At 35.7% G+C, this 14,469-nt stretch overlaps 1 protein-coding gene across 6 annotated transcripts in view; it reads right to left on the bottom strand.

Annotated features, from left to right (window-relative positions):
- Positions 1–3,899: 3,899 nt before the first annotated feature.
- LOC6039439 overlaps positions 3,900–14,469 on the bottom strand; it is an 88,356-nt gene continuing 77,786 nt past the window's right edge. For all 6 annotated transcript variants that reach the window (XM_038261984.1, XM_038261986.1, XM_038261983.1 and 3 more), the window contains 3 exons: positions 11,932–11,970; positions 9,476–11,810; positions 3,900–5,147 (listed from right to left, as the gene is read on the bottom strand). In XM_038261984.1, coding sequence (XP_038117912.1) covers positions 4,714–5,147; positions 9,476–11,810; positions 11,932–11,970 — 2,808 coding nt within the window. In that variant the 3' untranslated portion in view covers positions 3,900–4,713. The remainder of the gene's footprint in view (positions 5,148–9,475; positions 11,811–11,931; positions 11,971–14,469) is intronic.

Below are 14,469 nucleotides of genomic sequence, written 5' to 3'. Positions count from 1 at the left end.
GAAAAAAAGGTAAACAAAACGAGCATTGGACGACAACTGAAACGGTGGGTAAATTTGTAACTTTCTCGTACTCAGGTTATTGCATTCTCCTACTCAACTTTGACTTACGGGTTAAGATTTGCTGGGGGTGAGGCGTTTCATATCGATTAAAGTCTGATTTAAAACTATTTGTTTGTGCTATTGCCTGATACTTTTTTTTGCCGTAAACTTTGAGTAGAGTTTGATAGTTTGAAAAACAGAAGCTTGCGAGCTTTTTTCTTAGAACTTTGTTCTCTAAACGCTGCTCATTTAAGACCAAAAAAACAGTCCAATATTGTTTGGGATAAAATTTGTTCCTTTAGGAAGTTTTGCTCTCTAGCTCTGCTTTCTAATGCTTCGTATATTTTGTGTGTGTTTATTTTTTGAGTAGGTTTTGGCCACCGTGTAAATTGTTCCTCTCAATTTCCGCTCTCGCTTTCTTTCTCTTCGCTCATCTAGCCTTAAATCACTATTTATTCGCTCTCGCCTCACTCTATTTCTCTTATTTTAACCTGTTTTTAAAGTAGTTTAAATCTTTCTACAAGTGTGTGTATCTGTGTGTGTGTGAGTGTTTGCATTCCGCTAATCGTAATCTTGGTTAATCCTTAAATCCGAGTGTGATAAAGAGTTAAACTTTTCTGGTCGAAAAACCTATAAATAATGTAGATTTTTCAAGTTCTTCCCTTGTTTCTGAAAAAAGCACCGATCTTCAGCTAACTTGTTTAAGTGTTTATGTTTAGGTTTTTTCGTTTTGTGATTTTTTTTGTTCAATTGTTGTTTTTTGCTTGAGTTTTTTTTTTCTTTCTTTATTTTATACTTTAACGATAACATTAATCCGAGTTTTCTTTCTTTGCAAAATGTACAAAATGTTCCGGGTCCGGAAATATTCCGGTCGAGCGGTTTAGTACAGCGAAATTCGTCATTTTTCTCTCCTTTTTTGTGATTTTCGAATAGGGATAATTTTCTGTGTTTTTTCGTTTCTTTTTGATTCCAATGGACAGCCTTTTGGGTTTACTTTATATTTTTCTGATTGTGATGTTGGTCGATGGTTAAAAAAAAATCAAAATTTCCAAGTTGAAAAATAATGCAGTAAACAAAAAAAATCTTTCTTTCTTTCTTTTTTTAATTAAGCAGTCTTTTTAAATAATTTCAATAAATCGTTATCGTAATACTCTTTTAAATCATTATTTTTTTTGCAATTTTTAAAGAAACTAACTTTGTTTGAAATTTCATTTAAAAGTGTTACATTAAATATTTTAAACCTTTTTTTAAGTTATTTTTTAAATAATTGTTGTATTTTTCCAAGAAATCGAAAAAATATATTTCAGTTTGAATCTAAATAAGTATTGCAAAGAAAGAACACAATATTTAAAAAAAATTGCATAACTGTGAAAAAACATGATATAAATCAAAATATGTTAAAATTAAATAGCAAAATATAAGGATTTTTTTTGTATCCAGAAGTAATAATTATTTATTTTTTAAGAAGATAAACAAAAATTCAAGAATTCAAGAAGAATTTTCGGTTAAAAATAAAAAATAATAAGATAAAATTCAAAAATGTTTTCAAGAAAATTATCAATTCTCAAACAAATTAATTTGAAAAAAATAACAGCAAATTCATGCAAAAATCTTAAAAGTCGAAAAAAAAATGTGCGAAGAAAAAATTCTTAATATTATTATCAAGCAAAAGTTTTTTTAACAGAACTGTTATGGAAATTATCTAGAAATCTAGTTTTAAAACCAAAAAAAAAGTTTCTGGATTAAAACAAGAAAAAAAACTTTAAACCCCATTTTTTTAATTATAGGTAAAATATAAAAAAAACTGTTAGACAAATTTAATGCAAAAAAATAAAAAAAGGTGAATTCAATCAGAAACCAAAGGAAAACCAAAGAAGATTAATAATATGAGAAAACTTGAAAAAAAAAAACTAAAATTGTTAATAAAATTTGAAAGAAATGACGAAGAGACAAAAATTCCAAAAATTGCAAAACTTTAAAACAAAAAAATATGATAGAAAATCAGAAAAAAATAAGAGAATAAAAAAGGTAAATAAATTAAAGAAAATGTTTTTAATTTTCAAGCATTCAGATGAATTTTAGAAAAAAAGATAAGTGCAGTGCTTCTGGGGACGCGCAGTCCTGTTTTTTCTTGATAATTTTCGTCTCTTTTGTGTCGCTATTTGTGTGCATGGGGTGATTGGGCATAATAATTGAATAATGCCTTCATAAGTGCAGTGCTTCTGGGGACGCGCAGTCCTGTTTTTTCGTGATAATTTTCGTCGTAAATGATCGTAAAAATTTATTCCAACTTTCAGTTTTAGTATTAATTCATCAATCTATCGATTTTATGAAGAGTAAAGCGTCATTTATTTACTATTTTTGAAATTTGCTCGCGTTATCTAAATTGTACAAACAGTAAAAATATATTGATAAGTCCAGCCCATAGCGCTACTGCTCGGTTGGCACGCGTTCGATTAAAACAAACTTTTTAAATAATCAATTATTTATCTTTCCGCAGCCGGCTGCCTAAGATTTAAAATTTCAACCGATAAACAAAATGCTCATGGTCACATCACTGCCACTCGTGAATCCTGACCTCATACCCATCTACTAACCCCCTCAAAACTCATGTGATACTTTGTCGGAGAAGCAGTCGATTGGGCGGTCTCTATCACTCAAGTATCGGACTAACATTCCCATCCACTTCCCCGTGACTCTACCACTGGTCGTGGCCGGCGCCGGTATTGATCAGCATGATAGGGGCCTTTGAGAAGTTGCGAAGCGAGGAAAGATAGCACCCACTTATCTTCCACGGCTCGTGGATGTAACTTCTGGAGGTCCTGGTCAATAACGGAGTAGCAACTGCGGGTGGGCACCTATGCTTATGCTTATGCTTATGCTTATTCAGATGAATTTTAGAAAAAAAATTAGGCAAAATTAACTATTAAGGATTTTAATGCCTTTTTAAAGAAAGAATTAGTTTTTTTTTCAAAAATTAAGCGAAAAAAATTCAAGTAAAATAATTATGTTTGATGGATTTATGTGGCATTAATAAAAGAAAAATAGATTTTAATTTTCAATTTGATTTTTAAAATTGCAAAAATAATATTTAAAGATAATGACAAATTTAATAACAAATTTTAAAAAGAAAAACGATTAAGATTAACTATTACAAAAATATTATGCAGAAAATTAAAATAAAATATGAATAGAATCATAAGATCAAAAGAATAACAAAAAAATTAAGAATATCAAATTAAAATTTTATTTATTAACATAAATTTTCAATTTAACTTACAACTTGAAAAAATCATTAAAACTTTTAACAAAATTTTAAATAAATGTTAAAAGGATAAAAATCGAAAACAACATAAAACTAGCATACAAAAGTTAAAAACAAAAAGAAAAAAAAATCAGTGAAAAAATTAGGAAAATAAAAAAATTTAAAAAAATTAAACTAAAAAATGCCGAGTGTTTAAAGTATGTGTTTTAAGGATTTATATAGGGTAAAAATTAGTAATTTATTTCTGCAAAATTTCAGGGCACGAAACGAAAACAAAGATTGAAAAAAATCAAAAAAATCTCAAGAAAAATATAACAAAAAATTTAATTTATTTTAAATTTTCAAATAATTAAAAGGTATTCAGAAAACTGTATAAAAAAAAACCAAATGGGAAAAATATTAAAAGTGACATTCAAAAGTTTCAGCAAACCATTTTTTCACATTTTCTTTCCTTTCAACACACCGCCCAACATCAGAAAGCATTCTTTTAAATCTCTCTCTATCTTTGTCGCTCTCATTTCTTCTTCACTCTTCTCTTCAGTTCATCTCTCAACTGATGTTCCACTAACAGCTACAATTAAAACAAAAGAAAGTGTTTTTTTTCTTCAAAATTCACACGCCAAAACAAAGTTTAGCTACCAAATTTTTCGTTTATTTTTTTTTAACTTTAGCAAATATATTTCAGTCTGTTGCTCATGTTGATCATTTCTTTTTAATTTTGCTCCCTCTCGCTCTTTTTTTCTCTCACTTGATTCGCTTACTTATCAAACTTACTTGCACTGAGTTAAACTTTTTAAAATTAGGGTCGAAAATCCTACGTTTGCCAAATTTTGGAAAATGATCACAATAATTTCGTCTTCGTCAACTGGTTTCTTTTTCACATTCGTTTGTTTTACTTCTTGTTACGGGGAAAAGGGGAAAGTTCGAGGAACATTTCGCACTTTTGGTGCCACACCAACTAGCAGACTATATTTACAGCGGTGGCACCAAACTTCGGGATCACTCTGGAAGGGAACTTGTTTTTTTTTTGGGAAGGGGGGAGTGTTAAGTTGCTGTCTGAATTTGATTTTTGTAACTTTCAAGAAAAATGACAAACTTCAGTATTCGTTTCTTGCCTGCTGTTGCTTCTTCGTATAATTAGTTAATCTTAAGAACACTTAACAATATTATTTCTTGTATTTTTTGCAAATTTTCATCTTTTCTTCGCCAATTTCGCGTCGATCTCTCTCTCTCTCTCGAAGATAGTAAAAAATAAATATATAAATTTAATATTTCCGTTCTGTCCTTACAAACTATCGCGTCCCCCTCGATCTTAAAAAGCTAATATTCACAGTTGTTCAGCCCTTAAACCAATAAAAAAAGTAAGAAGATCATTCCGTCCTAACCCTAATCACGCTGTCCACCCGGGGCTACGTGCACTCGATGATCATCGGCTGGCTGGACTCGATGACGCTGGGTCGGCTCGTAAGACTCTGCTCTTGCTGCTGTTGCTGCTGCTGCGGGGGTGGCCCCGTCAAATAGTGCGACGGAACGGCCGGATTGTTGTTGTTGTTGCTGCTGCTGGTAGTACTGCTCGCGGGATGTTGCTCGATTTTGCACACCTTTTGGATGATTTCCGGACCACCGGGATGGTGGTGCTGGTTGCTCACCCACGAAGGATGCTGCTGCTGGTGGTGGGGAGGTGGAGATCCGATGTGGTTGTGCCTGAGCTGGGGCGAGCAGAGTTGGGCGGGGTGCGGTGGCTGGTGGTGGTGGTGCGGGGTGCCAGGTTGGGACTGGGGGTGACCGCCGCCGAGGTGCTGCAGCTCGTAAAAGTCTCGTGGATCGCTCTCCGGTTCTTTGTCTGGAGGGGGCGGGAGAAGGAAGATTGACATTGTTAATTAAAATTGCAAATGGGGTCATGTTTACTGTTTTGCCTTAAACTCATTTCATAGAACAGTGTCAATCGGGATATTTTTAAAGTCGGAATTAACCTCACTTGGTATCAAAATGCCAAATGGGCTATCTTGTGACGCGACCAATCTTTTTACAGCAGTCGTGTTACAAGATAGCGCACAAACGACGAATGCTCACTAAAGTAAAATTATCTCACGGCACGGTTGACAGGTCATCTTCCGACTTTTTCCTATTTGTGGTCAAAAAATTCAAAATTGGTATAAAGCCCTATAGGGCTTAAACATTAATGATTTACAATGTATTCAACAATCAATTTAACTTGTTTTTGCCTTGTAATTTTTTTTTTAGGTTATTATTTTTACAACTTTTTTTTTATTTCTGATGATCTTAACGGAGACAACAACAAGAGTTAAATTTGCAATGGCCTAAGCATCTATTCTGAAGGTTTTTTTTTTGTGTACTCAATCTCTTTTTTAGTACATTAACAAAAATTAACAAAATGTAGGCTCCTTTGGGCTTTTACAAATTTTGAATTTTGGGACTGCTAATGGGCAATCCTCCAAGAAAACAGGTAATGGATTCCATTCGAACTTTTTAATAGGGTCCTAAAGCCCTCTGTCAATAATGTATAATTGTAAAAAAACACAAACAAAAATCATTTTTGATCACTTTTTTCATTTTAATGCAAAAAAATAACAACATTTACATCATTTATTCCATGGATAAACTACGGTCCCCTTGGAACGAGCTGTCAAGTAGGACCTTTTATGTCAAGAAGAACCACGAAGTTGATTTTTGAAAATTGATTTAAAAATCCATTTTAAATCCCTTGCGATCGTACAAAGTGTCATTGCAATCAGAAAAATAAGCTTTATCGTTAGCCTAATTTTAGAACCTAAATTGGCTGAATCTTTTGTGGGGTTGGAGAGGAAGGAGGAAGGGTCGATACAGTTTAAAAAGTATTCCAATTTTTACATTAAAATTTTTCAAAGCTTTTCCCCAAAGCTACAATTTTTCAAAAAACGATCATGAATCATGATTTGTTGGACGCATTCTTTAAAAATAAAATAAGGACCTATTTAAAAAAAACAGCAAGTTGAAACAAACGCAAGGTAAACTTGATTATTTCATGAAAAAGTAGAATTTTATCGGATTGTCTACACAAGTACTAACTTATTGTAGATATTGTTTGCATCATTAACTTTAATTTGTTGATGAAAAAGTTAAAAAAAAAATGCAGGGTACAATTTTAAAATTTTACTGAAAAAATTGTTTTAAAATGCATTATACACCTGTCCAGTTGTTTTGCAATTACAATTTTTCAAAATTTCAAAGTATTGACGAAAATTTTATTTTTGTGAGAAAAAGAAGTTTTTGCGGTGCTGAACATTGTTATTTCATAAAGTTCAAAATATTTTAAAAAAAAATCCAGACAAGCTAAATATGATTATCAATGCAAAAAAAGGCGTTTTAGATCTTGTTTTGAGTTGATTAGACTCCTATTTCTATTGACATTTTCAAGATTAATGAAAATAATTTTTTTTTGCTTCCTGACGCCATAAACATTGAAAAATATTTGCAAAGGCCTTATATGAAAAATATTTTTGTTGCCCTCTGATTTTTCGGACAGATTTTGAAAGTTTTTTATTAATTTGACATTTAATTCTAAAAATCAATATTTTCTTATTTTGTCAGTAATTTCAAATTCTTTCTATTTTATCTGAATGAATATTTCAATAATTGAGATTTTTTTCTTATTTGTCCACTTCTGGTTCAAATAGGTGAAAAAAAAATCCACAGTGGGATTTTGAAAAAAAAAAAAATCTGGGCAAATTTTAAATTTTGAAATTATTCCTTACTAATTCAACTTTATATTTAAAAAAAAAACTTTCAAAATTATTTCAGAGTGCATTTTACAATATTTTTGAAACAGAACAATATATGTTAAAAACCGTATCACCGTGACAATTTTGCTGTCCATATTTCTCGTGGCACAAATGTTGCCTTTTATGGTCCCCTACAATTTATTTAAAAAAAAAAGGTTTTGGAAAATTGAACTTTTTGTGTTCAAAGTAAAACCTTTGTATTTGACAGCCGTTCAATTTGTGTAGGGCCTTGTGTAAATGATCTTTGTAATATTGATCAGGAGTATTAGCACATGTTTTATCTACAAGATTTTAAGTGTAAATTAGATAAATTATGCTAAAAATATAAACTTTTATTGAAAAAATGAATAAAATCAATTTTGGTAATTCAACCGCTTTAAATTGTGATTGCACATCTGAGAATTTTTTTTTATTAATTTTGAATGAATAGTTTTTGCTTGAAATAAAACAAAAGTTTTAGAATTTATATTTAGTTATCTATTTATTTTCAGGGACAAAACCAATATTGTTTCAAAGTATTTTAAAATATTAAATGAAAGTAGAAGTGCAATTAACTTAAACAAATGCATTTTCCTTCATTTATTGTTTTTTAGCACGATTGGGTTTGTTTTGAATCATCGAGAATAATAGTGAAATTTCCATGTACAGTTTGGTTTTTTTTCATCATTTTTTATCGTGAAAACTCATTTTTGCTATTCCGTCGTGAAACTCTTTCCTGTTCCTGTCATTCTTGAACGACGAAACAGCCTACTTTTCTGTGCCAAAAATCACAGAATCGAATAGTAATCCTTTTCAAAACAAATCTGTTTTTTTTTAACAGGTCAAATAAACCAAAATTTCAGTTTTTGCTTTTGGGTGTTTTTAATACCCCTGACTCAAGGCGGTTTTAAAAACACCCAAAAAGCAAAAACTGGAAATTTGGTTTATTGGACCATTTCTAAAAAAACTCCAGAAATGCTGAAAAGTTCTACTTTTCAGCACTGAAATGGATGCTTAAATGATTTAAATGATTCATTGACTCAATTCATGGACATTTGTTCTATAATTCTGTTCAAAGGGTGTTTTTCGGAATTGCAAAAAAAAAAAAAAAACATTGTATGGAACTCGTTGCAAAACTTGATTTTTTCACCACTCGTCGTATTTATCCAACTCGGTGAACCTCGTTGGATAAATGAACGAATCGCGCTGAAAAAAAATTCTCGTTTTGCAACTTGTTGCATAAACTACTATTTTTAAACTATTGGTAGTGTTTAATAAGCTATGTAAATTCCGCGTAATAACAATAAGACTATAATTTTTCAATTATTTCTGACTTTTTATCAATTTTACCTTGAAATTTTATGTATTTTGTTGAAAAGCTTAGTTAACTAAATATTAACAACTTTTTCTCAATAACCATATCAGCAACGTTAGTGATAATACATTTGACATAAAAATAAAATTTGAACACTTTAAATCTGATTTTAACAGGACAAACTATGACTTTCAATAAGAATTTTTAACGCAATTATTTTTAAAAATATTTTTAAGAACTCTTTTTTTCGTAGTACTTGATTTGAACATGATAATCATGAGACAAACCTTACCAGTTGGAAAATATTCCAGAAATAAATTGAAATCCTATCAATGTCACCCCGGTTTACGGAATACAAAAACTATAAAAATTTCATGGAATCGGGCGATTTTGTAAAGAATTGCTCAGATCGGAAAAAAATAATTAGAAAAAACATGATTTTACTGATATATTGCAAACAGTATAGTAAATAAAATAAATTTGAACTTGTTTCAATTTCCAAAATTATGAAAATCGAGCCAAAAAGGTTTGCTTTTCAATTTTAATCGAAAATTAATTTAAAGTTTAAGTTAAACATGAAACCTTGATATCAACATTGAAAGTAGGAAGCGAATGACAGAAATGTTAAAGCTGCCTGAAATAAATTAACTACCACAACCACATTGAAAGTGACCGTATTTTAAATCAAATACAGGTTTTTAAATGTTTTAACAAAATTAGAATTCAAAGACCACCAATCAACAGAAAAAAAACGTTGGGAAAAAAATATTGTCATTAATTTATTTATTTTTGTAAAAAATTATATATTAACATAAACGATATTTAAAGCATTTTGTGATACTTTTTGTATCCAAAATTCACAAATCAGGCATTCAATTATAAAAACTATGATAGTTTACAACAGGCATAATATTAAATTTGGATTTAGAAAATTCTTTCTAAATTTTATATATTTATATCTTTTGAAAAATTATTTACTCTAGTTTGTTAGATACAAATCACATTTTGGGATAATTTCATCGCTTCATGACTTTAATAAAGTAATTTCGGAGTTTTCAAAGTAACAAAATTCTAAAGAAAAACACGAAAACTCACCTATACACTCGGAGTTCGAAGCGGCGGCCAGCGCCAGCTCCTCCTCCAGGTTATTTGGCTTGCAGCTGGTCGTCTTCCAGTGCGTGCGCAGCCCGCTCGCGCTGATGTACTTCTTGTCGCAGCCCTGGCACACGTACGGCCGGTCGTTGGTGTGCAGCCGCTTGTGCAGCTTCAGGTGCACAAACTGGGTAAACTTCTGCGGGCACAGATCGCACGCGAACGGCTTCTGGCCGCTGTGTAGCCGCAGGTGCGTCTTGAGGTTCGACGTGGACGAGAAGCGCTTCTTGCAGATATCACATTGGTGGGGCTTCTCGCCGGTGTGCACGAGGTGATGCTTCTGGAGGTGGGCCAGCTGGGTGAAGGACTTGGTGCAGACGTTGCACTTGAAGGGGCGCTCGCCGGAGTGGGTTCGCAGGTGCACCTTGAGGTTCGAGAGCTGGCCGAACGTTTTGCTGCAGACGTTGCACTCGTAGTGCATTTTGCCGTCCCGTTTTCGGAGTGGGTAGGGGAGGCTTCGGTAGCCGCGGGACCCGGGACTGCCGGGGCTCATGGGGCTGCCGCTGCGGGAGTACGAACCGCCGTCCGGACTGAGACTGCTCGGGGGTGAGATGCGGCCGGGGGACATGCCGTGGGTGAGCGGGGGCAGGGGTTGCATGAGGGGGTGGCCGAGGGGGAGTCCGGGGGCTTTGGAGCCTTGGAGGTGGACGAATCCGGCTGCGGTGGTTGGGATGGATGAGGTTAGTCGCTCGTAGTGGCCACCGTTGAGGGGTGGCGAGTAGGTTGAACTGGGTGCGTTGTTGATGACGGTTCCGTTGGGGGAGGTGGCGTACATGGAGTACGGGTGGTGGTGCTGGGGGGAGGGTTCGTACGGGGAGTCGTACATGATGGTTGGGGGAGATTCGCGGTGTTCGGCGATGAGTTTGGACTCCTGGATCACTTGGAGGGTGGTGGTGAGGGTTGGGGGGTCGCTCGGTTCGACGGGGTTTTGCGAGCTCGAGTCCGGACTGCAGGCGGTTCCGTATCGCTGGGATTTTTTGTACGAGTAGGCCATCTCCGTGGGGGAGGTTGGAGGCGGGGTCGCGTTCGGTTGCCTCCGGTGAGGATCGTCCGGGACGGGCCGTGCGCCGGTTAGTATCGTCTCGAGGATGCTGGAGCTGCTAGGGGGCGTGTACCGGATGAAGGTGGTCGACGCTGGGGAGGTGGACGTTTCCGCTTCGTAGTACGTCTTTGTGATTGGGACGATCGTGGTTTCCGGGGTGGTGTCCATCACGATCACGGTACTGGTTGCCGGGGTGGTCACAACCTCGACCTCCTCCTCGACGAGCTCTTCCTGCTTGAAGTTTTTGTTGTTCTTGAACTCGTACTTTAGCGGCATCTTCATCTTGACCTTCCGGTACTCGTTCTTATCACAGCTGTCCACCTTCTGGCTGGTGACGCTCGTTTCCTTCGGCTCGATCGCCTTCTTCGAGCAGTCCAGCACGTAGTTGTGCTCGGATTCGCTATCGCTGGAGTCCTCCGGTGGCGTGAGTCCGTCCTCGTGGTACCCATTGCTGTGGTAGCCCTCGTCCGACCGAACCGACCGCACCGACCCGTCGTTCGGCGTCAGCTGGTGCTCGTAGTGACCGGTGTCCTTGCTGGTTTGAGAAATTGGCGAGTCCGCGTCCACGACCTCTTTTGCACTTTCCCGCAGTGGGCTCTGCTCCTCCCGTATGACGATCCGGATCGGTGACCTGTCGCGCAGCTCCTCCTTCACCCTCCTCGGCTCCCGCAGAACCGTCTGGTGCACCTGAATGTGGTGTTGCTGCTGTTGCTGGTGAAGATGATGGTGATGGTGTTGATGCAGCTGCTTGGAGGGAACCACGACGGTCGTGGTGGCACTCGCCACCACCGTCGCCGTCGTCGTCGTCACCGGTGGCGACGGACTCGGCGTCGGTGTGTTCCGAATCGCGGACGCCGTCACCGCAGTCGCCGTCGCCGCCGGCAGGTACAACCCCATCACGTGCTTCACGTGGTTGTACGCGACGTCCGCCGGCACCGGCGTCTTCACGATCGCTCCGTACGTCTTCTTGAGCGTTTCCTCGCGGCAGATCGAGTAGGTGGCCCGCTCGGGGTCGATGTCGTAGCCGAGCCGCTTGGCAAAGTCCCGGCAGTACCACACCATCAGCTCCTCGTTCGGCATGATGTCCCGGATGGTGTAGAAGTAGATGTGCTCCTGGTGCTGGCACGCGACCAGGTTCATCACGGAGAAGCTGTACGCGGACGCCACGTACCGCATCCAGTTGGAGTGGGCCGGGTCCGAGCCGTCCAGGTAGTAAAAGTCGCTGTCTTTGAATATCTGCGGAGAGGGTCGTGGAGAAAAGGGGAAATGTGTAGTTGGGTTAGTTATCTGTGGTTTAGTAAGTTCTAGAGAGCGGGGGAGGGCATTAGAAGCGTTAGGAAAGCACGAGGATAGATACCTTAATGTTCCCATAGGACACATGGCGGAGCTCCTGAACCTGGAGTTGGGTTGATATGTACAGTTGAAGTTTTTTTTTGGTTTCGGAAGCGAGTAGTAGAGCGTATGAAAGAGAAAGAGATATTTTGATTTAGATTAGTACAGCGTTCCCAGAACCATCAGTATTTTATAAAGAAAGAAGAATTAGTGTTAACATTGTTTATTGATTAGTAAATAAACCTAAAGATCACTTTTTTTTCGGAACAGTTTCAATACAATAATTAATGTGAGACAAATTTATCCAGTAAAGCTAGACAAAAGCGATGACCAACAAAGAAAAAAAAAGTTCTGCCATTGAAAACAAAGACAAACCGTCGCCTTCCAGGCCAGCTCAAGGATACTGTCTAACCTCCAACCCCTAAGGAAACCCATCTACTCCCACCCACACTCAGACAACAACAACAACAAAAAAAGAGCTAAGAGAACCCACACAACAATTTTGTGTGTCGCAACCAACATTCGGTTGGGATAGGTCCGGCGACAGTTTTGGAGGCACACGTGCAAAAGGGAGGTCTCTTTTTTGGTCGTGAGAGGTGAAGGTGATTTTATTGCCTAGAAGTTGCGATGCGTTGCGGAGGTGGTACGCGCAAAGTTGTTACGTAACGGAAAGTCGTCCGACAGTCGAAAACTGCCGGAAGACGATGCAGATGTTTTGCAGATGGTGCCAAAATTGGTGTGATTTATGGCACTTTTTTTGTTGTAATTTTTGGGAGAAATTAAGTGCATTGAAATTATCAACTATTGTTTTTTAGGAAAAAAAAAGTGCAATAACCTAGGTTAGGTAAGTTCCATTAGATTTGTAGTATAAATCCATTAATATTTCGATAATGTAATTCACATTATGAAGTGGTATGAAACAACTTTAATCAATGATTTGATACATTCATAATACTTTAATTTAACCGTATCAAGGAGCAAGAAAAGTTTACAAAAAGAATCTGTAGTAATTCCTTGGTTCATTCCAAAGCAACGAAAATTGATTTAAATAATTTAAAATAAACAAAAAAATATCTAATAAACGGTACATGTCTCTAAGAATACGAGAAAATGTTCTCCTTAAAATATATTTTGCACGGAGATTTACAAACAAATTTAATTTAAAAAAATGGTTATGTTTCCCGAAAGGATTTCTTAATTTTTTTAAGTAGTCAATTGGTCGGTGTTTAAAAATATCAATAAAATCGGAGTATCAATTCAGATTTTAACAATTTAGACAAAAGAAAGAGCGCTCATTTTACACAATTCTTTCTTACCTCGAATCACTGAAGTAGAAAATTAAGAAAAAAAAAATAAATAAATAAGAGCTATGGAAAACATAGGAATCGCCATAAACAAATCAAACACATATTTTATAACTTTTAGATTTATCTGAAAATTCGAAAATATTAAAAAAATTAACATTATTATTAAGATTTGCATACTGAAAATTTAAAAATTTTGGTTCTCAAAAAATATTTTATGAAAATTTGAGAATTTTACTATAAGGCCGTTGCAAATATTTTTTGAAGTTTATGTCCCTCGACTCGGCAAAAAAATAAAAAAAGTTCCAACATTGAATTTACGAGCCATGGTTTCAACATTTGAATGAACAAAGTGTTAAAAAAGGCATTTTACACCTGCCCAGTTGTTTTACCATCATTAGTTTCCAAAAAACCTAAGCATCGACGAAAATTTTTTTTTTTGCAAAAAAAAAAATTGCGGTGCTGTACATTGGAATTTTATAAAAGTTCAAAATACTTTTAACGTGAACACTTCCATCATTGTCATGATTTTTCGTTCAAAGATATAACTTTTGCGTCGCTTTCAATATTTTGACAAAATTCCTTCAACAAGTTGTTTAGAATAGTGCCCTACACTTGCTGATTCCTTTTGGTAACGATTATGCCATTCCTTGTAAAGTTATGGAAATCGTCATTAATCAATGATTGCGAACTTGGGCGTCAATGATTGTTCCACAAAATTATATAAATTTTGAAACACATTTGATTTAGAGCAAAAATTCCTTCAGTGGCTTCAAGAAGGCAACAACCGGCACTTGCTGATTCATTTTGGTGCAGATATTCGTTGAAATGAAATTTATACAGAATATTTTATAGTGATGATCAATTTTCTTCAAAAATGATCAACGGCTTCACCTTAATCCAAACCAAACATGCTAAATGTGATTATAAATGCATAAAAATGCGTTTTAGATTGTTTTAAGTTGATTTAACTTCTATTTTCATTAAAATTTAGAAGATTTTTGAAAAAAATACTGTTTATCCTCCCTGATTTTTCCGACTAATTTTGAAAGGGGGGCGACATAAACTTTGAAAAATATTTGCAACGGCCTAAACTCATATAAAAATGCATATAAAACTTCAAATCGTTTGAAACACATAATGAAGACTAGGAAAATTTGAGTTTTTTTCGAAAAAATACGATATTTTTTGAAAATAATAATATTTTACAAAAAAAAAACTCTGATGAAATTTTCACTTGATTTCAGTTATTTTTTTGT

This window comes from Culex quinquefasciatus, chromosome 3 (assembly GCF_015732765.1).
Source record: "Culex quinquefasciatus strain JHB chromosome 3, VPISU_Cqui_1.0_pri_paternal, whole genome shotgun sequence".
Classification (NCBI taxonomy): Eukaryota; Metazoa; Arthropoda; class Insecta; order Diptera; family Culicidae; genus Culex; species Culex quinquefasciatus.
Note: the sequence above shows the minus strand (reverse complement) of the source record. Positions and strands in the feature narration are given on the sequence as shown.